A 27,488-nucleotide genomic window follows, 5' to 3' on the forward strand; every position below is an offset into this window, starting at 1 on the left:
CTTAAGTTATCTGGTGTGTGTCTTTTTTTTTTTTTTTAGCATTTTTGCCTTTATTGACAGTGACAGCTGAAGGTATGACAGGAAAGGGGGGTGAAGAGACAGGGGATGACATGCAGCAAATGAGCCACAGGCAGGATTCGAACCAGCGGCTGCTGCAGAGGACTAACAGCCTCAATACATGGTGCGCGCGCTCTACCGACTGAGCTATAGGGGCACCCATCTGGTGTGTGTCTTTGTTTTTGGCCACATTCAACATGAAAAAATCTGATCTGATTTAAAAAATCTTATATCTTCAGAATTTCAAACTTCCTTACTTATTAAACTAACTTATTAAACTAACCCTAACCCTCTTAGACCTAAAGCTCTGGAGAGTCAGAACAGGGCCTTGAGCGATGAGGTGGAGCTGCTTAAAAATCGCATGGCTGAAAAGTACAATTCAGAGAAGAAAGAAAAAGAGGCTCTGCAAAATACAGTCAAAGAGTTCAAAGTCAAGCTTGAAAAGGAAGTGGCACACAGTGTGGTCTGTTCATGTCTTTATTCCCTCTACTTTAAAGTAAAACAGACTGAGTTTTGATTTGAGTGTCTGAAGTTCATGAGTGGCTCTCAAACCTCCACACCTGTTCAGAGACTTTGACCACATGTTCTCATACTGTACTCATGACGGGTTAGACTAGACTTATCTGAGTTTTACGAACCTCCTATATATTTAAGCTTGCAGGCAACTCAGAGGCTTTCCAATTACAACGCGAGGTAACAGATTAAAAATGTTCTTTCCATAATTATTACCACATTCTTTTGCAGAACACTAATAGACTTAATAAGCTGTACTTTGTATCACATTAGAAAAAACTAAGAAATAACACAGTCTTTATTAGACTATTAACAAACACAATGTTACCACAATAAGATGAAAAAAAGCTGTGCTGCATATCAAATTAGATAGAAATAGGCTCTCTTTAAGACAATAAACAAACACAATTATATGAGACTTAACAAGCCAAATTTTCTATCAAATTAGACAAAAACTAGAAAAAATGTTTTTTATTCAACTCTAAAACACAAATTTACTCAAATAAGAGCTAACAAGCTGTTCTTTGTATCAAATTAAACAATAAACAAGAAACAATATATTTTATTAGACAGTATGCACACAGAATTACACCTGAATAAGAGCTAATGAGACGTACATTGTGGGAGGCAGAAAAACATTGCCTGCGCCCCCTGCTAATTTTGTGATTTTGTTGTTTTTTCCCCTTGATTAACAAATGTATTCTTTGATTTTGAAATAGTCTGCAAATAAATAAAATAAATAGTAATAAAAAGTAATAAAATAATGAACTGCAGTAGATGGTTTTTGACAGTTACCCTGAATTTGACTGTGCTGCTGCGCACTTTCCTGTCACATAACATTTCAGGAGCAGTGTGCACTGAAAGAAGGGGCTCCTCCAAAAGACACTGTGTAATTCAAAACCTGCAGACAGTTTCAAATGAAAGGCCAAAGCTGCAAAAACGCTGGATTTAAATTTTATAAAAAACACTTTTTTTTTAGTGAAATGTGTTCATGTTCCAACGAAAAAGTATGTCAACGCAGACAAACAAGGTGCTTACATTGGGCTTTGTGGCTTGGGGGGAACTGTAACACAGCCCTCGCAGCCATGATAAAATCTTGTATGAGTTTGTTCATGTTTATGTTTTACCAATAACCTAGACATAAAATTGATGTAAGTTTAAAATTGCAGTCATCTAAGCATCAGACAGCAGAAGGGAAAAAAACTGTACATGCAAAAAGTAAGGTTCATATCTCAAAATCATTTTTTGTTGAAAATCTCTGCTGATGTGAAATGATCCTGCTGAATGCTACTGAGCATGTGCAGAGTATCATCGCTCTGGGTTGTTTCAGACTGGAGGACCTGAGTGTGTTACACCTGTCCCTGGTCTCCCCTAGAATGTTATCTTATCGTGTTTATTAGACGTTCAGCATCAAAACTAATCGTGAGATGTGAGTTTTCTGTCATTAGGTGGTGGGCTGTTCTTCGGAGAGCCCATTTAAAACTTACATTACATTACCCAAAGTACACTACAGGTTACTCAGTTGTTATATGTGCTTATATAAAACAGTGAAATGAAATGCATCCATCTGCAAGACACTCCATCAAAACAAAACGACGTGGTGACAGACATGAAGAAAAATTATATGGAAACAGTCGATTCTCTCACTGATGGTCTCATTAACTTATGTAGGTCATATAGAGGCAGCAGAATGAAATTCAGACTTTCATAACCAGTTATAAAATCCTTGTACCAGCTTTGATCATTATTTTCTCTCTTAAAATGTCTCCTGTTTAATTTAATTTTATTTTAAACTGAGCATTTGCATTGAAGCTTTTTTATTTTTCACTTTAAAGTGCGTTCTTGATCGCTGATTGAAGTTAAAATAGAAGAGATCCTCCTTTTGATGCATGTAACATCTGCTCTTTTATCTGCCTTGTAAAGCACTAAAATGTTCTTTTGATATTATTATCAGACAAAATATCTGCTTGCTGACAGATTAAAACATCACTGCACAACAGAAGACTGATATGTCCAGCATTAAATATTACAGTTACACAGAAAATTAGTATTTTATACAACACGTGGTGTTTGTTGTCAGAGTTAAGAGCCAATCAAGTCGGGATCAAGTCGGACACAAATCTAACCGGCATGCATTATGCGCCGACCGCCGCTGATCGATTCTGCGCAGGCTTGGCTCATCTCGAACGCATCTATTATATGTGTGACAGTTCTCCTCCGGTCCATCAGGGGGCGACAGACCGCTGACAGGCGCGACCGTCGAAGAAGAACTGCCTCAGAACAAACATGGCGGCGTCGTTGATGCGGTTTGTCCGCGGAGGTCTTGGAAGGAGTTTTAATAGTAAGTTGACTAAATACTTGTATATATTTGTATGCGCTGTTTTCTACGTTGATATATTTAATCTTGCTTGCCTTTGCTTGCAACTGAAAACGACACTGTTACATTTTCAGCCATCAAATGTCTCAGGTTTGACCTTCGAGCTAGCTAATGCTAACTCAGCGTTAGCCTGTTTGAATAACAGGCACGATGGACAGCTTATATTATTTATGTTGCAGATGAAATTATTTAAGCAACATAAATGCACTTATAGGAGTGTTGTGAGTGGGCGTATGATGAGTCTTTACTCTTCGTTCTCTTCGTGTATCTCACGTCGCACCAGTTCACCTGCAGCTCTGTTACGTTCAGGTGTCAGTGTCGTGTTTACACTCCTGTCTGCAATCATTCCTCCTTCTGCTTGTTTTCAGTCGCCAGGACTTCGTGTCTCCTCCAGCAGCAGAGCAGGCTGCAGAGCTCCACCACTGAGACCAGTCGTGAGTACACACTACTTAATATAAGGTTGATGTTCACCAGCAGTCAAAAGGGGCTCTGATTTCTCTCTGGCAGAGAAAACCACTTTCATGTGGATGTCCATTTAGTGTTGATGCGAAATGTGGTCATTTGAAGCAAGAAATTTCTCATATTGACCAAAAAAAGATGAGTGTTCTTCATGGAGCCCTGCAGACAGTCACTACATGTACCAGGATGCATTGCTTGCAGGCATCTGATGCCCACATCCATGTTGCCTTGAATCACCATCCTAGCCTATAAAGTAGCATTAGGTGCATTGAAATACTAATTGAGGATGCCCTCTTGCTACCCATACACTGAGACTTCAGATCCAAACTTAAATAGGCTGTGGTTCTTCCCGTAGACATATATATGTAAACACCACATTGGCCTTTGGATTGTGCATCACGGCTGTACTGGACAAGGCAAGACTGTCCTGTTAACAAATGCATGTAAATGGGGGAGGTGTGATATTTTTTTGTGTGAAAACCTACTATAATGTTTATTTCAATGAGTCACATGATATATGTAGAGTAAATAAAAAACAAACAAACTTTGTTTTATTACAACAGATAGATCAGGAACTCTTGAATATAACACAACTCATTGAAGTCAGTTGAGAAATAAACGCTATACTACTACTTCACGAGAAATACCACAGATCCTCACATTTACATGTATTTGTTCTCAGGTCAGTCTTGCCCTGTCCAATATGGCAGTCAATTTAATGTAATGCAGCAACAAGCCAAAGCAGGCAATGCTGTGTCTCATGTGTAATGTCTGTGGTTTTCCTTTTATGCAGGAAGAACAACGGATTTTGCATCAGGAGAACTCCGCTTTCTTAGTCAATATAGCACACATAAAGGAATTTATTGCTTCAAATGAGCAAGTTACCATCAACACTGACTGCATGTCTGCATGAAACGTGCAGAATCTCCCTTCCTCAATAACTTGAGGCATACTGTGACTCAGTACTAGAAATAATGTCTATTGTACTGTTTCCAGTGAGTAATATCAAAAAAGTTTCATCACCTTTGACGACCATCATTTCCTAATGTTCTCTATCATCATATGCAAGAACATGTTTCTTGGGTTGCACAAAACAAGCAATGAGATATTAATTCTGGCTACTGGTTTGAGTTTGGATCAAGAAAATAAGTCACAAATCTGGAAACAGATTAAAAATCTTTTTTGTGCCACAAACAGAATATTTTTATACAGATGGTCAACAGAGCCTTTTGGAAAAATATTCAAAACATTTGTAAAACGACAGATTGTCAAGGGTTTATCTTTCAGAATAACGAATGCTCAGCTCTGACACAAATGTAATAGTAATAATGATGATAATAATATTGACATCAACAAACTTGTACTGCAGCCTACTTTGCAATGATAATGATGAGGTATTAGTACAAAAAACGTCTGTGATGGAGAGTGATCACTGTTTAAAACCTCTTGTCTCGTCTGTCCTTCATGCAGCCACTGTCAGACCCAAAGATGCCGTCACTCACAACCAGCTGGCAGCATTTGGAGAGTACGTGTCTGAGATGATGCCCAAATATATCCAGCAGGTCCAGGTGGGTTCAGGCGTTCATGGATCAGAGTTCTGAGCTCATCCTCCGCTAGTGCTGCTTGCTGCTTAATTGGCCAAAAGACCATAGTGTGCCATTTGTGTCAGAACATAAAGTCGCAATGTGTAACTAGTAGTGGAATCGGTACAGATCCCACATGTATCTACATACCGTAAATCAGAGCTGATGTTTGGATAATTGTGGGAGATGAGATGATCTGATCACAAGCTGGTGTCAGACTTGGTGCAGTTAATTACAGTAACAACAGAGGGTCTTGCAGGTGTGGTTTTCTGTGACACAGGGCAGCAGAAACACAAAAACAAGGCCTGAGAGACCTCTGCTACTGAAATCAGAATGAGCTTTTTCATTTTTTTTCTATGTAACATATTATTTTGGTCTTAAATCTGCCACCTGGTAACAATTAAAATGACTGTTTACATTTCAGGATCATGTAGATGACTTAAAACTCTCTCTCTCTCTCTCTCTCGCTCCCTCTCTCTCTCTCTCTCACTCTCTCTCTCTCTCTCTCTCTCTCTCTCTCTCTCTCTCTCTCTCTCTCTCTCTCTCTCTCTCTCTCTCTCTCTCTCTCTGTGTGTGTAGGTGACTTGTTTTAATGAGCTGGAGGTGATGATCCATCCTGACGGAGTGATCCCTGTTCTGACCTTCCTGAGGGACCACACCAACGCTCAGTTCAGGAACATGATTGACCTGACTGCTGTCGACATCCCAACACGGCAGAACCGCTTTGAGGTAGCTCACACACACACACACACACACACACACACACCCCTAGAAACATGTTGTAAAAGTGACATGTAAGACAGATAAGGTGGCCTTTTTACCGTTTCTCTCTTAATTCCTGAGGGGCTGTGTCACCAAAGCATTTTTTTCCAGCTGAAAACGCCAGACGCTCTACCGAGTTTTGAAATTTCTTTATTGTGTTTGTCTGTTTTATAAAATACTGCTCCTCTTAAACAGTTAATAATAACAGCTCACCATGGCAAAAAAGGCCAACGAGCTCATTAAAAAGAGGAAACTGCAATATAAAACATTGTTCAACAAAATTTGCTGAAACTGCTGTCTCAACAACAGCAACAAAACAGTGGCATACTTTACCAGTAAATGTCAAAAATTGTGTTAGTTTTAACAGTTCAAAAGTACAATGAAAAAAAAGACAAACAAGCATGTTGTCCATATCGGTCTGTCTTATAGGTGTATTCATATGTGTTACATAAACTTATTTTTTCAGATTTTTATACAGTATGTACATTGTTTACACACCCAAGGACAACAGATGAAAACTGGTATTGTTTTATATCAGGCGCAGTGTATCCACTGTACACTGCCCCTGTTTTAAATAAACCAGTAAGTGAAATGAAAACACCCAGCTGAGAAGCTTTGGTTGCAGTGATATGAAATATCTGCAGAAGTGATGTTTAATTTATTTCTCTTTTAATTTATTTTATTTTTTATTTGCACACATATAAAATACAATGAAGGGAAAAAAAAGTATAAATGAATGTGTACTTCCCAACCATTTAGGAAAAAACAAACTAACACTGTAATGCAAAAACCAAAATAAACATAATTTAAGAAAAACAAAAAATGACTACAAGAAACATACAGTTAGCAAAGACCTCCAGAAAACAGTCAAAACACAAATGATCCAGTGAAAACAAAGAAATACAAAAGACAATATGTTAACAAAAGAAGGAAAAACAGAACAAAAGCATCGTGTGTATATATCAGGAATTAATTATACATCATGAATTAAATGCAATGTCAATTTCCTTTTAAAAATTTCTAAAGTAGCCGAGCTCTTGATAACGTGAACTTTTTTGTTCCATATCTGTGTACCACGATATCTGAGGGAGAACTGTCCATGTTTCGTTTTGTATAAAGGAGGGTGGAGATAATTCACCTGTCGAGTGTCGTATGAGTGAACTTGGGAATTTATGTGTCGCTCATCATTGTTGTCAACAAATACTGAATGTTAAATTTGTTTCTGTATCTTTTTAGATGTTGCAAAGTAGAATGCACTGAACTCTCTCTGTGTGTGTTTGGAGATGTGACTTTACTTTTCCAGCACAAACCTCCTCACAGCGTTTGTCTTTCTATCTGAAGTGAATGAAACGGTTTAAGAATGATCACTTGAGGTTACGCTGAATGCACAACTCTGCCTGATAATGCATGACGCAGCTCTCTGGTGTTGCAGCAGAGCTCTTACAATGAAAATCTTTTATTTTACACTGAGCTATAAATTCATACCAATGCTGTCAGTACCCAGATCATTATTTGTTTTAACGTAACACGCTCACTCATCCTCTTCTAAAGCTAAATGTTTTATGAATAGAATTGAAATATTTATGTGCTGGGGCTGTCCTGCTAATTTAAATGCATATCATCTAAATGAGCTGTCAGAATGTATTTATAGTGACAGTGTGTCCGTGTGTTGGTTTACAGATTGTCTACAACCTGCTGTCGCTACGCTACAACTCTCGTATCCGCATTAAGACGTACACAGATGAGTTAACACCGGTAGATTCTGCAGTTCCAGTCCACATGGCTGCCAACTGGTATGAGAGGGAGGTGAGTCACGACCTGCAGGTCCAACCTGAAGATTCATCACTGTCTTTATTGAAGTCCCCTGAAGCTCTTTCTTCAGATTAACAGTCAGCGATTTCACAAAACTCCCTGGCAACGTGTGTGTTCGTACAGGTGTGGGACATGTTTGGTGTGTTCTTCGCCAACCACCCGGACCTGAGGCGTATTCTGACGGACTACGGCTTCGAGGGCCACCCCTTCAGGAAGGACTTCCCCCTGTCAGGATACGTGGAGGTGAGTCCTGCCAGCAGCACGCGTCCACTCGCCACGGCCGCCGGCTTCATTTTGGACTCATCAGTGTGTGATTCATTTGCATCCTCCAAATATAAATGAAGTAGTATTGGCAGGATGTCAGTGAGACAGACAGGATGAAAGCTGTGCCCAGACGCTCAAACTCTGCTGGATCCTGTGATTTTTATTTATTCATTTATTTATTTATTTCTTTTTCTGAGCGCGTGATGATAAATTCAGGGTTCCCTCAAGGCTTGAAAATCCTTGATAGTTTCTGCTGAGAGAGAATAATTTATGGCCTAAATACTCTCTGAAACAGAATAGATTTCCTTGAAAGAATGAATTATTAAATTCAACACAGTACACAAATGCATCCCATTTATTTTTCTCTGTCCGAGGATGAACTCTTCACACTCCGATTAAAAGATACCTGTTTTAAAATTTCCTAATTTTATCAGGACGTCATGACAAGAAAGGCTTCTCAAGTAGTTTTGTTTTTATTTTCCACTAAGATCTGACAATTTTCATCATAAACAACTCAATCAAATCAACAAATGTGCTATGAATGCTTAACTTTGTTGATTTGATTGAGTTGTGTATGATGAAAATTGAGGCAAAAAGCTGAAATAGTCAAGCATTTCACAAAGTGTATCGATGAATTATAAAAAAGGGTTAGAAGTAGATAAGTACTCACTTATTCCTACTCTTTTGTGGACATGAATTATTTATTTGTACTGATTGTTGCTGTTGAGTTCATTTGTTATTCTTGTTCATTGTGTTTTTTTATTATTTGCATATTTTATTTTCATTTTTTAAACATATTTGAAATAAAATAAAATCTAATCTGACAGTTTTTAGTCTTTGAAACATATTAATCCTAACTATGATGTCTCTAAAATGACTTTAAATATAATTAAGACATTTTCAACATTAAACTTTGCTTCCTCTGCAGGTGCGTTATGATGACGAGGTGAAGCGCGTGGTGGCGGAGCCCGTCGAGCTGTCGCAGGAGTTCAGGAAGTTCGACCTGAACACGCCCTGGGAGGTGTTCCCCGCCTACCGGGAGCCCAAAGAGGCTCCACCCAAACTGGAGGCTGGTGAGGCCCCAGAGAAGAAATGACGTCCCTCTGTTTCATCATCGCCATGTTCTGTCTGATAGTGTCATTTTGGGATTCCCAGCCCCTCAACAAACCACCACATGGAATATTTATGTAAATAAAAATACTAATAAAACAGTCTTCAAAATAATTTTTGTGGAGCTGTGGCTTTTATGGAAGAACCCTTTATAGCCAAAAGTATGTGGACACTTGAACATGTGTGATTCTTTAGCATCTCATTCCAAACCCGTAATCTTTACTCTGCTGCTGTAACAGCCTCTGGTCTGCTGGTTTCAGGCACGTGGCTGCAGAGATTTGACTCCATTCAGCCACAAGAGCATTAGTCTCAAATATCATTGTGTGCTGTGGAGGCAAGATTTCTTGGAGCCAAGAGGCCCAAAACAAAACACGCTCGCTGTTTTATTGCCATAAACTGCATCCATCTGGTCAAATCACTTCCAACTATTTCGGTTTGAACCTCTTCGGCCCGTGTGGTCCTCGATACTTCTGTTACTGAAGTTTTTTAAACTTTTCTCTACACTGTGGGGATGGTCTTTGGTAGCCAACAGTTGAGACTCATTGGCAGATCTTGTTTTGCGTTGCTCTCTTCAGCTCCTTCTCATTCTTTCATTGGCAACCGAACGTCTGCACTTTGTCAGGTGACTACTGTTTGGTTTTGTGGAGTGAATCAAAGAAATTGTGCTCCCTGTTGCTGCTAGCTTGGCTATTTAAAAGTGGTTGGTTTGATGCTCTTGCAGCACACATGGTCATTCTAGTGATGATTCCCTCTGACCAATCAGCCGTCTGCAGGATTTTCATGTCACCTTTAAGCATCTTTGACAGAAATGGCCAAAAAGTACTGAAGTTCTATCCACAATGGAAAACTGAAAATGAGCAGAGTTGACTTGAGGTGAACCCTGCAGTGGAAATGAGGCTACACAGACCCAGATTAGGGCTGTCCATAAACATTTTTCCATCAAGTATATCTGTTAAAACCTTTTATGCTATGCTAATTTAAGAGATTTGAATAAAGAACACTCATTACACTAATAAAGCAGACTCATTAGAGCCTCTGAAAACCTGCCGTCTTAAGATTTCTTCATGTTACAAATTTATGACTAAATAAGCAACAGTCAAAGAAAAAAAACATCTTTAGGTATTATTAAAGGAAAAATTCTGCACTTTTTATGTGGATGTCCAGTCAATGTTGATTTTTAAATGAGGTAAGAAGTTTCTGCTGCAAAATCTGTTTTTCTTCCTGCAAAAACAGTTTGAATTTCTGGTCTCCACCTTTGAGCAGCCAGGGGGTGTAGTAGATGAGTATTTTTGCCTCCTAATGCTATGTTTTGGCAATGCATCCTGGTACATGTAGGGACTGCTGCAAATCTGTGAGCAGGAAATCTCTCGGTCAATAGAGGAATATGTAGCTTCAAATGGCGACAGCTGCCATCAAAACTGACTGGATGTCTAAATGAACAGTGGCCAGTTTTCCCTTTAAAGGGAAAGTTCACCCTAAAATGAAAATTCAGTCATTATCTACTCGCCCTCATGGCAACTGAAGGTTTAATTTTTTCATCCACAAAACGCTTCTGGAGTTTCGCAGGAAAACAGCACTGCGGAATCTCTCAAACAATTAACATGAATGGTGACCAGTTTTCAAATGTAAAAAAACAACCGGAGACAGCTCATGAAATGCCTCCATACTCCCCGTCTGGTGTAATCCAAGTCTCCTGAAGTCCAAACATGCCCAGTTGATTTAAAGACGTCATTTACACCAATCTTCTCTGTAGATCCTCATCTTGGAGCCACGTTCACACGTGTGCACACCATCTGAACTGGGTGTGTGTGGTGTGTAAGAGTGAACGCAGGTGTTAATGATGCACAGGCTTAATATCAGAAGCCTGACTCTGTTGAATGGAACAGAACTTTAATTAGTATCACTGGTAATCCCTGTGTTTACTCTACTGTTTCATGTCAACATGGCTGCTGTGAAAAACGTCTATGGACTAGTTGCACAGCAGACATTTCACACCACATAGCAGGAAACTCACAGGTGTTTAATGATTGCTGCACTCCACTTAGGGGAGGTCCTGCTATTACGCACGCTGGATCACTGTCACTGTTACTGGGACGCTTTATTGAACTGAGCTGTCGTTATTGTTATTAAGTCCACCTGTGTTCTTCCTGCTTGGACAATTCAAAATGTCTGTTGTGTGACCTGACTGTTGAACGCTGATCTAAGTCTCTGTCCTCACAGTAGGAAGTTAATTAAGAAAATGTGTTTTCAGAACCTTTAAATGAGGTATGATGCCTTATACTTTTGTTGTGGAAATCTGGAATAATTGCAGATTAATTCTGTTCAGTCTCTTGCTTCCATGCAAATCTACCATGCTGGAATCATCCAGCAGATGGTGCTGCAGCACACAACACAAAATCAAGAATGGAGAAAATGTGCATCTGTAAATTTCTCTGAATGCTGTTGCAGATTCATGATTTTTTTTTTTTTTTTTCACTGATTTAAGGTCATGGATGCAATAAAGGTTCAGCCCGTACATTTCTCGTTTTTTATTTTGTCAAACATGTTCATTGAAGCATTCATTTTACATGTAAGAAATACTCAAAACATTTCAAAGAGTCAACATGAGCCAGACTACTGAAAACAGGACATGGGCCAAAATGTTTCTAATATTCTTTTAGTCAGTTTTCCATCATGATTTGTGCTTTTGCGCTAATTTTGTCAACTGAATCGAGCAATAACTACCCACATTTTGACCCATGTCTGCTTGACATGGTTTCTAATACACAATGATCAATCTTTCATCAGGATTATCAGAAAGAAAGAAGCACAGACCAGAAACATCCAACATATTGTCAGTTACTGTACAGATAATTCACTTAATAAAAATACACAGTTAACAGGCGTCGACAGGGCCTGTGAAGCTCTTCAGCCATCATGAGAAAGAATCATTTTAATTCACTGTATTTTCAGTAATATGCATGCATCACACAAGTGCTTCTGAGTCCACGAGTCCTTGATAACAGGTGTCACCTTCACAGACGGATTTACTCAACTGGGTCACGTCTGTTTTAAAGTAAAACCGAAGCAATCACACGTCCGCCCTCGTGCACTGCTCGCTCACTGAGGCTGAAATGGAGAAACCACCAAGGGTTACACTGTGACAGAATACATTATTATCTGAAATGAAGCACACTCACAGTATAATTTCATACTGTGAAAAAAAATTAGCATCTCATTGTCCAGAATGTTGTCACTTTCTTAGAAGTGATTGCAGCCATGCGGGACAGGAAATTGTCGATTAGTAACACTGTGGTGCAGAGCGGCCTGGTGAGAGTGTGAAGCCTGAGACTGACTGTCTGTTATTAGTTTTCAGAGGAGGTGTCAGACCGTTTCCCTGGTGCACAAAGAGATCACTGCGAGGTGAACACGTTTATGACTAGGAAGAAAATTCTGACTGCACACTGTGGTCACATTCTCAGGTTTATCTTGATGGTGTTTGACCTGTTTTTAGGTTTTGATGTTTCATCTAAAGAGAAACCTAACTTTGATGTTGTGCTCTGCTCCAGTCCCAATGTAGGTCTTCAGAGGACTAAGGGCAAGGTCACACACGTGCAAATTTGCATTTGCATTTGGCGTGCAGCTCAGATTTGGTGAACTGTGACCAGCTCAGCAGGCGATGGTCACTTGCCTACATGTGTGACCATGTCCTAAGAGTCCAGAATCATCCCACAAGCTTTTCTTGACATGTAATTTAAAGGGAAACATTTTTTAGCATGTGTGAACCCATGTGGGTTCATGCAATAGCTCAGTGGTCTTATAGACCCTTTTACAGTTTATAAGTAATGGACAAGATGCACATGCATGTTGGCACCAGAAGTATGGCAAACCACAACAGCTTGTCATTGCACACATGAGCTGCACACATGAGCAGTCTTGATCGCGTCCTCAGTCCAATCAACACGTTTAATAGCTTGCAGCCATAGACGCCGCCGATTGCTCTGAAACTGTTGTGATCCTGTCGTAATCCTGTACAACTTGAGTCGACCAGTGGAATATCGATTCTGACAACTGCACATGCAACTGCCAGACATTCTGGGTCAATGTTTGTAGCTTGATAACTCATCTGGATGATTGGGGGAGACCAGTACTTCTGTTACTGAAATGCATGTGCAGCTTTTTGATGACATCAGCTGTAAAAGGGTCTATAGCAGTGTTTTCCAACCCTGGTCCTCAAGGCACACTGCCCTGCATGTTTAAGATGTTTCCCTGCTCCAACACACCTGATTCAAATAATCAGGTTGTTGTCAGGCTTCTGCAGAGGCTTGATGATGAGCTGATCATTTGAATCAGGTGTGTTGGAGCAGGGAAACATCTAAAACATGCAGGGCAGTGTGCCTTGAGGACCAGGGTTGGGAAACACTGGTCTATAGTGTGTTCACACCAGACACAAAGCTAATTTTCATGCTACTTGCATGAGTATGACTGCAGGATCATTCGTGTCGGTTCACGTTACTTGTTTGAGTAAAACCAACAAATAAAAATGATCAAACTTCAAATATTTGCTCTTCCAGAAAAAGTGGAGAGGAGGAGGGGCTCTCGTCTCCGTAAAAACCAATGTCTCTTTCTGTCATCAGCTATGACCAAAATGACCATAACTGCTGCCTTGTACCTGTTATGGAAATGCCAGATACATCTGACAACTAAACACCGTCTGGGTTCATAACGTCATCCTGAGGTGCAAACTTTAATGATCTGTTTGATTTCTCAGCTACAGGTTTTCCATCTCAGCTGCAGAGCACCTGTCCATCTGTGTCCAGTAAGTCAAAATCAATAAATGAATCTGGTTTACTACACATTATGAACCCAACATAAACATAGATTCTGTTGTGATTTAATTGCAATAAATGCATTAAAACAATGCTGAAATAATTACATCGTCAATCTGAATTCATGCTTTGTCAGGTCTGTCCACAAGACGACAAGCAAACAACCTTCAAAAGGCTTCTTTTCAGAATGGAGTTTGGATCGATCAGGTTTAGACAAGGACAGAGAATGTCAGCGCTGAAAGGTTTTTGTGATTGTGTCATGCAAAACTTAAATTTAACCTTGTTGACTTTGCATGTAATCACTTTGCATCAAATACTCCCTTCCTGTTTGCTGTGAACACACCATTAGGAAACAGTTTCCAACCTTTTTTGTCTACTTCTGGCCACTTTGTGCAGGTTAATGACCTCACTGTGGACATAATAGTGATTTTTCTTGCCTCTCAGATTATTTCTCATTTATCTTGGAAACCCCTATGGGCTCCACACCCTCAAACTGGGAACCAGTGCAATTAACAGTGCCTATCTGTGACCTCTTACCACAGGTTGTATACCGTCCCTTCTAAGACTTCTAAAGTCTGAAAAGGTGAAAATCTTCAGCATTTCATCTGAGGAAAGTAAAACAGAAATAAATATCCAGAAAAGAAACTTCAGTTTGTAGTGCTTTGCTGTTTTTTTTCTTTTTCTCTCCCCTCTTGGTGATCTTCTGGTGACCCGCTTCACAATGTTCAGCAGCTAATTACTAACTCTCTATCATTTGGTGATGCGTAGGAAGCGTTTATTGGATTTAGCAGAGCTTTCTTCTGTTTTCTCGTTTTTGGCTGAAAACAAAGTTGAGGAGAGCAGTGAGAGTGAACCAAAACAGACAAATTCTGGGCTGTGAAACCAAAACATTAAGATAAAAGATGCAAAATTGCTCCATAGAGCTGAGAAAATGTTCGTCTCTACAAGCAACCCCTTTCATGTTACACATAGTCATTGGTCCATTGTTATTACAAAAATATTGATTGGTAGAACTTAAATTTAAAATTTCAATGCTTTGAACACCACTCACCACTTCTATAACCATCCATTTAAAATTACAGTCCAATATATTATAATTTAAATTCATTAAACCAAAAACTTCAGTGAATTATGCTTTTCTTTAAATCAGTTTTTTAAAAAGCAAATTGGCCTCCTCGCAGTACGCCGATGTGTATATACCAGTACCTTACTTCTCAGAAATTCGCATCCAGTTAACTCTAATAAAAAACTGTAAATGTTCAATCACACTGAAGCATCACTTCACTCTCCACCAGAGAAGGTGATTTCATAAAGTCGAGGTTCATCACAATTTGAACAGCATCATCTTTCTCCCGGCGGTGTGAAATTAAACAGACATGCATATTACAGTGGCCCGGGAGAAGCAATTCAATTTTCCCCACAGTGGTCGCCATCTGAAGAAATGAATTAAACGCTGCTAGAATTAGAAATCAAATTATGGTCCAGACTCCCGCAGGCCCAGAAGTGGCATGTGGTCAACAGTACAGGATGGTTACGCAGTCTGCACTCTCCCAAAACCGTGTCAGTTTTGTCCTGTTGCCCTCTGACTCCCGCTGTGGCCGAGTTTCAGGTCGAAAAAAATGAAGAAAAGAGAGACTCATTTTGACACAAAACACACTGTTCATATTGTTTTCACATGCCTCTAAAGACATAAAGAAAGTAAAGTGACTTTTTTTACATACGAGCAGAAACACCGAGTCTTTGACAAGGAGAACAAATGCACTTACAGAAATATTTCACTTAAACTTTTCAACATTATCTCCTCACCTTCGTGTCCGTCGAAACTCAAGTTCAAAATGTAGAAACTGGCCCTTCGCTAAGCCCCGCCCTCCTTAGTTACTGTTGCTATGCCTGTCAAACTTTCCAATCTCACACATGCAGTTTAAAGTGATAATGGTGGCAGATTTAACACCAAAATTGGCAGTCATTTTTGAAACACTTGTCTTCAATTTCGCAAAGAAGAAAACAAGAGCAGCTTCTTATTTCTAGTTGATGACTGTGGATTTTGTCGGCTAAAATGATGACTCTCGCTTGCAGATTTTATAAGCGTAGCTAGTAGGGTGACCAGGTGTCCCCCTCCATAGCACATGTATCTCTTGTCTGAGATTTTTATTAGCTCTAGTTTTCAAAAGTCACTATTATTTTCTAAAATCAGGATTTTATCCGATGGCTGTGTAGAAAGCAGGGGAGACTGCAATCAGGAGGACTGTACTTCATGTCAGTCAAACTGTGCACATGTGGGTCAAGTACAGGTTAACCTGTCACTGTCTTTGCTGCCTACACTACGCCCAACGGGAAAAATTTCAAGTCAACACAAAGTCACAAGCTTTGCAGAGGAAAATAATGGAAACTACTCTATTTAAAAGAAAATACAGCTACAGCAAAGACTGCTAAACTACCTATCTATTGTCTACTCTGTGCTACTGAATCAAGCAGAGGGCAAAACATAAAGATACTACGAGCTAATGGGCAAAATATACATTTATTTTTTAATATTATACCCCTCAGTGTTGGTAACGTGTACCCCATGTTATTTGCCCCACATGTGGTTTGTTGGGACCTGGTCACCCCAGCAGCTAGCTAATGTAAGCTAATGCTAATGCTTAAGTTCCTTGAGTCAGCTGAGAAGTCCGTCTCCAGCTGACTAGGTACTAAGCTAGTTAGCCGAACATGCTAACTTTTGCAGCTCATGGCAGATAAAGACAGAGAGGAAGTTTAAAAAGAAGTTCCTCGTCAGTGTTAGGCAAGTGACGGAAATTTAGTCTTTAGTTACAGTTGCTAGCTACTTCTCTCATAAGCAATTAGATTACTTTGCCAATTATTGCCTATAAAAGTAATTAGTCACAGAAAAGTAACTTTTGCATTACTTCTGGATGTCTGTTTTAATTCTCCAATAAATGCACATATAGCTATATTATTTTAGTGTAATTAAATTAATTTAGTTAAAACCGTCAGATTTTATCTATCATTGCACCCATTATCACTGATAGAAACTCTTAATTCTCCCAACCACTAGAGGGCAAAAATGACTAGAGTTCCTAGCAGTAAACTACACTTGTATTTCCTCGGGTTAGACAGTAAGATTTAGTAGAATCTCATAGGCTATTTGATGTATGTTAACCAAGCTACAATAGTGAATACTAATTATATGATGCCAATTTGTTTTAGAAACATTACAACGATGAAAATGAACTGTCTCTCAACCATCACCTAAGGTCGAGTGATGTTGGATCAACTGGAAAACCCAGGAAACAGCCTGCATTTGTCTGCTATTCTCTGCAGTTTTCCATTATTTTCAAAGTCAAAAGTAAAGAGTAAACAGTAAGTAGTTGTAATTGCATTATCTAATATGAAACAGTAATTACTTTCATTAGTAACATTAGTTCCAAAAGTACTGGAATCACAGTAAAGCCTTCTCCCACACTGTTGCTAATGTTTTTGAATGACAAGGAAAAAGATGCAACCTTTCAAACTCTTGGGACACAGAAAATTGCTTAGAGCCCAATGAACACAGCTTCAACATGTAGAGAAATCCAAAACTTGACAGGCCTGCGATACCTAATCACAGATTGTTGTTCTTTGGAGGGGTTTAGCAAAAGGTCAGTTCCCCTTCTACTGCAGTTAATGAGCCTGGCTTACAGTTAAAAAAAAGAGCATAAAATATGAATCAACATTTTTTAATCATCATTTTCTTTCAGCCTGCTAATCAGACTGAATCATACTAGAGGATGTGTCTCAACTTTTGCACCCATAATGCAATCATTTGAGTGTAAAATACTTTAATCATGATGTACTAACAGTGGACATAGAATATTTTTTTGGAATCCCAATCACACAGAAGTGCAATAGAGAACTCCTGGTGCGCTTCAGTGGTCGTACAAACCTAAACGAGAGTTCATCTGACACAGAGGTGAGCAGGTAATGACAGGGTTTTCATTACAGAGTGAAATATTCAATTAGAGTTCACATTACTGTCATTCAATGTTCCACATTTGAGTGCGATGAAGTCATATCCTGGGAAGCCATTAGCTGTAAATTGAAGAGATTTTCATTTAAGCTCTGGACTCGGTCCAAGGTCCTTGTGACTTTGCGAGGGAATTCATATGAAGAGGAAGCTTCAAAGACGAACACGCAGCAACTTTAATTAACAACTCAGAAACCACCAAACACTTTTCCTGGACTCTTCCACTTTGCATGAATTCCTCCCACAATGTTCAGTCCGTAGCTCCGTGCAGCAGCTAGGGCTTCTTGTCTGCATATGACTGGCTGGAGGTGGTGGTAGTGGTGGCGGCGGTGGGGAAGTCTGGATAAACCAGGAAGCCGGTGAAGGTGATGTACTTGGCGTGGTTGCTGTAGGCCCCGAAGCCGTCTCTCTGGTGGGAGTACAGCCAGACTGTGTCACCTGGTTTCAGCGACAGCATCAAGCTCTGACTCTGCAGCGCTTTCTCGCCCTGGCTGTCGTCGTAGATCATTGCCTGCACCTCCAGACGGTTCTTCATCAGTTTGACAGACAGCGTCTTCTGCGGCAGCTTGCCCACGTTGAAAGAGAAGTAGTAGGCGCCGGGAATGCGGCAGGTGAACACGCCCTCCGTCACGTTAAAGTCTTCTCCGATGTTGACGAACGCTGTGTCGAAGCTGACCGGCTGGTGCTGTGGCATGCCCACTTGGTCGACTCCCACGATGCTTTGGGTGCGCCCCACTGAGAAGGCAGATCTCTGGTCGTCCTCTTCATCATCATCCTCGTCGTCTTCCTCCTCCTCCCTATGTTGGAGCTCCTTCTCCTCCACCGTGTCTCTTATTCCAGGCCTGATGTGCTCCGTCGCCTGGTTACCGTCCAACAGGGGGATGTTCTCTCGCTCGGGCTGCTGGGAGTTGAAGGCAGGATGGTGCTGGTGGTGGTGCGTCTGGTAGCCGTAAGTGTCGGGGTAGACGAGGTAACCGTTGAAGGTGGTGTAGTGTCCGGTGTTGCTGTAGAGCGCGTAGCGAGGGTCACCATGGAGACGTAGCCAGACGGTGTCCCCGAACTCCAGCTGCAGCATGACGCTCTGGCTCTGCACCTGAGGAGTGAAGCAGACTTGATTACCCCAGAGTCACATCCAGGTTTCACATCAAGGCACCGACACCAAACATAATCCGATCATCTGCCTCACGCAGCTCTTCTTTCAGGGGAATTTTCTGTGTAATCCCCTCTGTTCTGCTTTCATTCACCAACTCAACACAAACACAACATTTGTGACAACAGCCATATTGTACTGTAAGGTGGTTGGAGAGCTTTGACATGATAAAAGACCTTTGTTAACATTTCCTTAGAGAGAAGAATCCAACCTGAAACAGAATTCAGCCATTATTTGGACCAGAGGCTGATTTGACTGAGAGATTTCAATGTCAATTTTCTAGGACCTCTTTTTGGCCACTTTTCAACAGGCTAAAATGCAATTAATATTGCTGTGTCACAAAATACAAATTTGTTTAATAATTTCTCAGTTGTAGGATGAAAGAAATACAATATTGATTACTTTGAAGATATTTATCCAAAGTCATATTACACTGGTAGGTGAAATGTGGTCTATATAGGTTGTGCTGCCAACAGGAAGTTTCCAAGGTCACTTTCGGATAGAATCTTATTGGGCTTGGGCCTTGTTGGGCTCAACTTTTCAGGCCCACTTAAAGTTCTAATCTTAGGCGTTTTACAGCTTCCACTACTCTGGGATATGTACTGGGATGTAACATAAAAGAGCCTCCAATGAACGGCAAGGTGTGTTGGATGATGTGAAAAGGCAACTGGGGTTTGAATCCTGTGTGACTGACTTTCAACTGAGAAATTTGGATACAGTATCTTAGTGAGGGGCCAAATTGACGAGAGGTTATTACTGCACTGCATGATGAAAAAGGTCACTGTTGCAAATCTCTGTGAAATATGCTTTAAATATTAATGTTCAATCAACGTCTTCAAATAATGGGTTAAAAACTTTCACTTTTGAACCAATTCTGAATGTCTTTTCATAGTTGTCCTTTAAACGTTCATTAGAAAAATGCTCACTGGGACATGTCAAAAGACATTTTGGGATTTGCTTGCTGGCTGAGAGTTATTTAAGAAGCTCAATATTACTTTCATGGCAGTGCAGTAATGCTGCATCCCATTTATCTCGGAGGTTAGAGCTAGGAATAATGTCACAACCGTGTTGACCGCAATCCAGTGCAACAAGTTAGAAAACCAAGATGGACGCTTCCAGGAAATCCTTTGTTGTGCTAAGGATGTGGGAAGTGGGATTTGCTCTTGCCAGGTTAGCCATTATTAGCAACACCATTTGATAACAATGCATTACATGGCATTTTGCATACAACACTGTAGCAACATGTCTACAGATGCGTAGCAGTTGGACAGTATTGTGGGTATGACTGATTTATTGAGACACAAAAGACAACACTACAGCTTTCACTAACTATTGATGCATTGAGCACACATCTTAGATTTTGGCATTTTTTGCGCACTTCAGGGCATGTCCAACTGGGAACTCTGACTTTGCACAAAGACTTGAAGCAGGGAGAAATAGCCTGGCTGTCCAAAGTTAAGAATTACTTCATTACTGTTCCAACACTCAGTCTAATATAACCTTCTTGTTATGCATTTACTATCATTTATCACCAGTCAGTGTGGACACTTGCCCAACCGACACATGAGAGACTGAGTTTAAAGGAAACTCTCTCATTATTCTATATTTGTTTCACTTTTCAACAAATCCTTTGAAAACAACAGCAATGTGTTAATTCGTCTCTCAGTACTTTCTGACCTTCCGATCCTGCTCTGGCAAATCTTTAAAAACACCTCTCAAATATATAGTTTCATCTTAACAAAAGGTTCAGTGATTTCCTAGAACAGCTGGTCACTGTAGTTGTTGGCAAATGTTGCTTAAAACAGGAGAAAATACCGTTGCACCTTTGTTTGAGACTATTTTCAGCAGTGGATTAATCCACATTTGGCGTTCTGATGAGTATTTGCAGCAGCAGGAAGAAGATAAGAAGATAAACCAGGCTGAGATACACACAATATGTGTTAGTAGATACATTCATTGTTGGTTTTGGTCTTTTCATGGGATTTGTTGACAATAAAAAATATAGAATATCACCAGTGCCAGTCAGATAATTTCCTCCTTCAAATGCTCTTATTGGCTTGGTTGGAGCTCAAACCAGGAAACAGCCATTCATAAGAATAGACGCTCAAACTCACTGAATACACCTTTTTCATGGCAGCATTATTCCAGTTACCAGTGACACTAATTAAGGTCCTGTTCCATGGAACAAAACCTTAATAAATATCACTGGTAACAAAAAATATGTATTGCTGACAAAATTAGAGATGGGCTATGATTCTGAGGTCTGGTGCCTACCTTCCTTTCCTCTCCAGCGTTTTCCTCGTACACGATGGCCTGCACCTCGTTCCTGTTCTTCATCAGCATCACAGACAGGTCTTTGTGCGGAAACTTCCCCACTGTGAAGGAGAAGTAGTAGGCTCCAGGGATACGGCAGCGCAGCAAGCCGGCCTTGGGATCAAAATCCCCACCAATGTTGACGTAAACAGTGTCAAAGGTCACAGTCATCTTGGGCCCGCCCTCCATGCTGTTGGTGCGTGCAACAGAGAAAGCCGAGCGCAGCTCCACATCATCCAGCAGACGGGCGAAACCCCACGCACCGCCCGCATGGCTCAGGCACAGCAGGCCGATCAGCAGGCTTGCTGGGAGCAGCATTGTATCTGCAGAAACAAAAATTGAGACATTGTTGTCATTTTGGCCACATGAAAGTACATCCTCAGATCTTTAAATACTGCAGGTGAGACATGACATGTCTTTGTTTCAGAGCAGGACATGAAGAAAGTTTGATTTTTAAGAATCAGAATCAGAAACGGTTTTATTGCCAGGTAAGTTTTCACTTACAAAGAATTTGCTGTGGCATATTGGTGGCAAAGGTAACTAATGAACAAAGGTGGGCATTTGAGCCACATGGCTTGGACTGAAGTCACAAATTTGATTACTTTAGACTTGACAAAATCCAAAAAGACTTGCAACTCATCTTGGATTTTAACACCAATGACTTCACTTGGATTTTTGACTTGAAAATACAATGCACTTGATACCTTCCACCAGTGCAAAGACTTAAGACATATTGTATATTCAAATTACCGACGACACAGTTACAGAACAGCCAAACGTGGCCGGCTACATTGTCACTGAGTGCTGGAAAAAGTTGAGGCCAGCTCAACTTTCATGCAGTAACAAGTGTCAGGTGTCAGTCTCTGGCTTCATGATGCCAGCTCCTATTGAAAATTTCTTGTAGCCTGATGCTTTACCTTTATGTGTGACTTGCAAAGCAATGACTTGCTGTTTTTAAACCAAAATTCGCTCTTATTCGCAGGTTTTTCAAATGTGGGTAAACCAGATATAAATAGGTGATTCACTCCTTTTGCATTGCTAGTAGATTGCGCTTGTCCACCCTGTTACAGCCGCTTGACCCAAGACAAGCTTGTCCAAATACACACCTCCAAATAGGTGCAACCTCCGCTGTGCTGGGCTGACGTGCTGAGTCAAACCGAGCACATGTATATGGACAGGCGCAAAAGAGTCGCAGAAGTTACAGACAGAGGCCTCAGTGCTGATCAAATCTGAAGCCAATAAATACCCATGACTACTGAGACTGCACTTTCCGAGAAGCTGCTGTTGCCCTCTTTTTCTCTCCACCATTGAGAGGGTGCAGGCTCACTTCATCACAGTGTGGTACGCTGCTCAGCAGCAGACAGGAGAGCTCTGCAGAGGGTAATAAAGACAGGCCAGAGAACCATCAGCTGCCCTCTGCCCTCACTTTAAGACATCTCCAGCAGACCCCTCTCACCCCGGACAGCACCTGTTTAAACTCCTGCCCTCCGAAAGGCGGTACAGGTGCATAAAAAGCCAAACAAACAGACTCAAAAACAGTTTTTATTGCTGGGCCATCGTAACTCCATTCTATTCTACTGAAGACAAAAGGCAGATGTTATCTGGTGTTTTGTCCACTGTGATCTTTGGTCTCACTTCTGCTAATAAGTGACGAGGAAGCTGGGAAACGAACGTGTATCACCTCTTTTTCTGCTGTGATCATTTTCGACTCATCTCTCACATGTCTGTCCCTCTCCTGATGCCCCTAAAGGGGATTTAATACATTTCATTAAACAACTTGATGTAACACAACATCGATACCAAGACCTAATACACGCCGGAGGACTGTGTTCATTTTGCAGCTCATTGATTGTAACTTTTGCAATAATATCTGTAATAAGTCTCACATTTCCATTCATCTCCAGAAAATAAAATCCCAGTCTCATCACATCATTTCATACTTCACTGCTCATCTCTGGTCATTACAGATCAGTGTATCTGTAGTCAAACCACAGCACTGCTGAACTTAACTGCTGATTTTTATTTTCCTAACAGGGAGACTAAACCCTGCTTTGGCGAGGATTGTTTGAAACATGTAAGTAGGATGTATAACATGTAAATAGACATATATAGTTTAAAAGTAGAAAGAGACAGGAAACATGGGGAGAGAGAGGGGATGCAACAATGTGTGAAACTGGAAATAAATTGATTTAAATCAGGAATGATCCCATCAAAGAATAAGTACGCACACTGAATACCAGCTTTTGGTTCATTACAGCTTTGATGCCTCACGCTGCAGGCACATTTTAGTCAGTGCCAAAGAAGTACTGAGGTTCGATAAACAACACCTGAATAAAAATGCCTCGTCTGAGAGAAATGTGGGCATACAACAACAACAACAAAGCTTCACCTCTTCAGTGAAGCAAGTTCATGAGCAATTGTGAGCACAATTTTGGAGGTAAAACACCAAAAACCTCACACACAGACAGACAATGCTCACACAATGGAGCAAGAATATTGCTCCATTGTGCATAAATTGCTCATGACAAAAAGAGGCCTCAGCAAATGTACCAAAAAGATAGAACACAAACACACAATCCCCGTGCTGTGTTTGAGTCATTCAAGCAGATCGCTCTCAGCAGAGGAGGTATTAATGTGTCCTTTATTAGCAGAGACAGGCGCTCTCATTGTCTCATTGTCCTCCTCTAATGAACCAGCAGGACGCAGACACACTCAGGTGGAGCTGTCAGCGCTCTCAAAGCACCCCGACAACAAAAAGACACGGCAGATCATGTACAGAGATACCGCGCCCAGAGGAGCTGCCTCCACCGTGGTCAGTGTGCTCCGCAGGTTATCAACCTGCACGAGGATAACAGAAAAGGAAAGAAAATGTATGAGACAGCATTTAGAGGTGGGACAGCTCCTTAATCTCCTCAAAAATGATGTCAAGAAGTAGGTTGTGTAAAGCAACTGGATTTGCTGATGTAGTCTTAAAGATGTTTCGCCCCTCGTCCTCAGGCTTCAGCAGTTAGTAAAGTCCAGGTATTAACTATATTTTACTTGCTTTCCTTTCAGCTTATTCAGCTTACTGTCCGCTCGCCCGCCCTCCAGCCTGTGACCCAGAAACTGACTGAGATCCACCATCATCGAGGATGTTCCAGTCAGTTAAATGCATCTCAGAGGAGAGAGGAGGCTTTTCAAAAACAAAAAACACGGCAGATGTGTCCATGCAGAGGGTTTTCTTTTTATCAGATGGCAAAATTAGTATCAGTCCATCAGCACCTTTTTAGTGACTGATTAGTTAATCTTATGGGACAATAATAATGATAATAATAGTAAGAAGAAATACTACTACTACTGCTACTACTACTACTACTGCTACTACTACTACTACTACTACTAGTAGTAGTAGTAGTAGGTCATTTGGAGGTAATTTGTGGGTAATTTTTAAGAAATTTAAAATATATTACTTAGTAATCACTACCTATTTACCATGAAATTATGGACCCTTGATATTAAAGTGTTGACCAATAGTAATAAAAATAAAATAACTATAAAACAAAACGTATTTAAAACAAAAAGAAAGTAAGAGCCATAAAACTAAACACATTATAAAACACAAGGAGCCAGATGTACCAACAAGACCTATGCCTGGTCTTAACTAAGCTGGTTTTAACTAGTCCAATCTAATCTAACGGTTACAATGGTTGCACCACCAAGGCTTCAGCCTTCGTCTTGCTCAGACCGGGTGTAATTCTTAAGCCTAGTCAGGAGCAGGCTTAAAGTCAAAATCTTGCCTGACTAATAGAGAAATATACAGCCTGTAGTCACAGATACCTTCTGTTCTTTACCAAGAAAGCTCACAGAAATGTGTTGTTCTTCAGAACTGTGTGAAATATAATTAAAGTAATACAGGTGGGAAATAAATGTGATTCAGACAGACATAACATCAGACATGAGAATTAAATACCATGTACAGAATGTACAAGAAGGCCCAAAGAATTTGTCACAGTAGGTTTATAAAGACAAAGTTTATTAAGTTCCTCCTCACTCAACAACTCTCAAAATCACACGAGTTTTTAAAAGAGTCTGGGGATGTTGTGAGTTCAGTGGTGAAATCAGCTGAAACACATTAACATCTGTCCACCTATTTTATGTTTAATCCCCCCATAATGTTGCCACAAATTAGAAATGATTAGCCAAAAATCAGCAGGACAGTGGAATACTGTTAACAACATATGCTAAGCAACGCACACAGCTAGGCAACAGCCTGCACATGCACTGCTAAGACCAGGCATAGTTAAGACTAGGCTTAAGTCTGGTTGGTGCAACCAATGTTAAGACGAACACTGACTCAGAAGTTAAGACAAGGCTTAGTAAAGACCAGCTGCTGCAACCCAGTGGAATAAAACTATGAAATCAATGAAAAGCCATTTAAAAAAAGTTTCTTTTTAAAAGTGATTAAATGATGAGTCACAGTTTGCAGGATTCCACAGTCTCAGTCGGATTGATCACCTTTGAGTCCAAATCTGGACCAAGAAACAGTCAGCAGTGACGCATCCAAGAATCTCAGGGAGTGGGACGGGACATAGGGCACTAAAAGATCTGCAAGACCTCTCAGGCCTTCGTAAGTAATCATTAATATCCTCAAATCAATTCTCAAAGCAACAGAAAGCCACGATTGGTGAGATGTTTCTTAGTCTGAGTCAAAAATCTGGCAGCACAGATTTGAATAAACTGAATGTGGTGCCAGAGAGCAACAAATTACAGTAATTTAACCGACTGTAGTGATGAAGGCATGAATAACGGTTTATAGATTTAAAGATAAAATAAAAGGAGCAGACTGCAGCATGCATCCACCCGCGGAGATGGGAATTACAGCACAAACCACAGGCTCTAATATTATTCATATTGTTTTCATAAAGTAAAAATTATTGTCCAGTTTGGATGATGAATAAATCATAAAAAAAACATAAAAAACCCTTCTTCATTACTGAAAAGCTTTTTTTTCTCGTCCAAATTTACTTTTGCTCCTTCAGGAAAATTGAGGTCCAAGTATTTATCCTTCCACAGCTGTGCAGTCACCGGCCCAATAATATTGGCCTTGGCATAAAAGCAGACTATAATGTACCTTTTAGCTTTTTCCAAACCAATTATAGATTTTATTCAAAGCAGGATTTTTAAAAGCCTGAGACTGTGGGCCGACCCATAGACAAAGCTTGGAAAAAGGTGCCCCTCCTCTTAGTTTTCTTGCTTAGTTTCACTCAATTCCTGGATTTCTGTGGGGTCATGATTATGTTATTTGATAGACAGATAGATGGATAGTCTAATATTGCTGTTTGACATAACTTCACCAAAGATCTTAACAAAGGCATTTATTAGTTTCTGATGCAGGGAAAAAATGCCCTTAATTATCTCTTTAACCAAATTATCCACATTTTATCTATTGTATGTGAGCTCTTTTTAATAATTCATTTCATATTTCTTCACTTTCATTCACTGAGCCGTCCCTGAAACTGTTTGAAGCCCCCTCTGGGGAGGACTGCATCCCACTAAATCCGTCTGATTTAGAGCATCCAGCTGTTTTTGTTGCTCTATTCTTTCAGTAATAAACACATTTTAATTGTTCAGGAGTGTTTCTAGGATTCCTGGGAAAAAAATGTTTATGGAGAAAGAAAAATCACTTTATGGTTATAAGAAACCAGTGGTGACTGTTGGTAGATGAACATGAGCTGTGGTCTCTAGTGTTGGGGCAACAAGCTTTATACCCCCAACCAGTATTTTGTAGTTTCCAAGAGATGAAGATCCAGTGAATGCAGCACAAAGTTTGCCCTTCATCATTGTACCTCCACCAAGGAAGCTGGTTTTGGTTCAGTTTATTTGATTACAGAAAAACTACTGTCATTAGTTTCAGTAGCATGGGCCATGGAAGAACCATGGAAATTTTATTTTTCACTTTCACTGACATTGCATGATAGGTTGATTGTAACACCAGTGTCTGTGGCAAAATGAACTGAAGTTGTGGCACATGTGCAAACCAGTTGTGATTAAAGTGAGTTGTATGCTGCAACAAAACATAAAAAAACAGTGACCTCAAACATCACTGCAGAAACTGGAGCACCAGGTAGAAATATGAAATGATGTCTATATTATCCCCACTGTTTTTCAGTCAGTATAGCAAAAATAAGCCTATTCAAATGTTATTTGTGGCTTACTGTAGCATAACATGTGCATAACCGGTCGTTTCATACAATGCATTTGTTGCATCCAAAATTATGCACTACATACCCAAAATGTG

General features: G+C 40.2%; 2 protein-coding genes across 2 annotated transcripts; one reads left to right on the forward strand and one right to left on the reverse strand.

Moving 5' to 3' along the window:
- Positions 1 to 2,830: 2,830 nt before the first annotated feature.
- On the forward strand, positions 2,831 to 9,051 carry ndufs3 (NADH:ubiquinone oxidoreductase core subunit S3). Its single transcript, XM_084727648.1, has 7 exons — positions 2,831 to 2,911; positions 3,316 to 3,381; positions 4,877 to 4,974; positions 5,569 to 5,718; positions 7,432 to 7,557; positions 7,687 to 7,806; positions 8,756 to 9,051. The coding sequence occupies exons 1-7, from the start codon at positions 2,857 to 2,859 to the stop codon at positions 8,921 to 8,923; spliced, it is 783 nt and encodes a 260-aa protein (XP_084583774.1). The 5' UTR covers positions 2,831 to 2,856; the 3' UTR covers positions 8,924 to 9,051.
- Positions 9,052 to 15,716: 6,665 nt separating this feature from the next.
- Positions 15,717 to 21,531, reverse strand: c1qtnf4 (C1q and TNF related 4). The gene is made up of 2 exons (XM_084727741.1): positions 21,173 to 21,531; positions 15,717 to 18,841 (listed from the first exon to the last, which is right to left on the reverse strand). Exons 1-2 carry the CDS (start codon positions 21,527 to 21,529, stop codon positions 18,023 to 18,025), a joined length of 1,176 nt encoding a protein of 391 aa, XP_084583867.1. The 5' UTR covers positions 21,530 to 21,531; the 3' UTR covers positions 15,717 to 18,022.
- Positions 21,532 to 27,488: the final 5,957 nt, after the last annotated feature.

The sequence above is a fragment of the Lutjanus erythropterus genome, chromosome 1 (assembly GCF_056507025.1).
Source record: "Lutjanus erythropterus isolate fLutEry1 chromosome 1, fLutEry1.hap2, whole genome shotgun sequence".
Classification (NCBI taxonomy): domain Eukaryota; kingdom Metazoa; phylum Chordata; class Actinopteri; order Lutjaniformes; family Lutjanidae; genus Lutjanus; species Lutjanus erythropterus.

What these genes read in the sequence shown, in the direction of transcription:
- ndufs3 (XM_084727648.1), top strand. Translation starts at nt 2,857, where the DNA reads ATGGCGGCGTCGTTGATGCGGTTTGTCCGCGGAGGTCTTGGAAGGAGT. An exon ending in TCTTGGAAGGAGTTTTAATA is followed by an intron (nt 2,912 to 3,315) that starts GTAAGTTGACTA and finishes GCTTGTTTTCAG; the next exon opens with TCGCCAGGACTTCGTGTCTC. An exon ending in CCCTGTCAGGATACGTGGAG is followed by an intron (nt 7,807 to 8,755) that starts GTGAGTCCTGCC and finishes CTTCCTCTGCAG; the next exon opens with GTGCGTTATGATGACGAGGT.
- c1qtnf4 (XM_084727741.1), bottom strand. Translation starts at nt 21,529, where the DNA reads ATGCTGCTCCCAGCAAGCCTGCTGATCGGCCTGCTGTGCCTGAGCCAT. An exon ending in ACGCTGGAGAGGAAAGGAAG is followed by an intron (nt 18,842 to 21,172) that starts GTAGGCACCAGA and finishes TTCACTCCTCAG; the next exon opens with GTGCAGAGCCAGAGCGTCAT.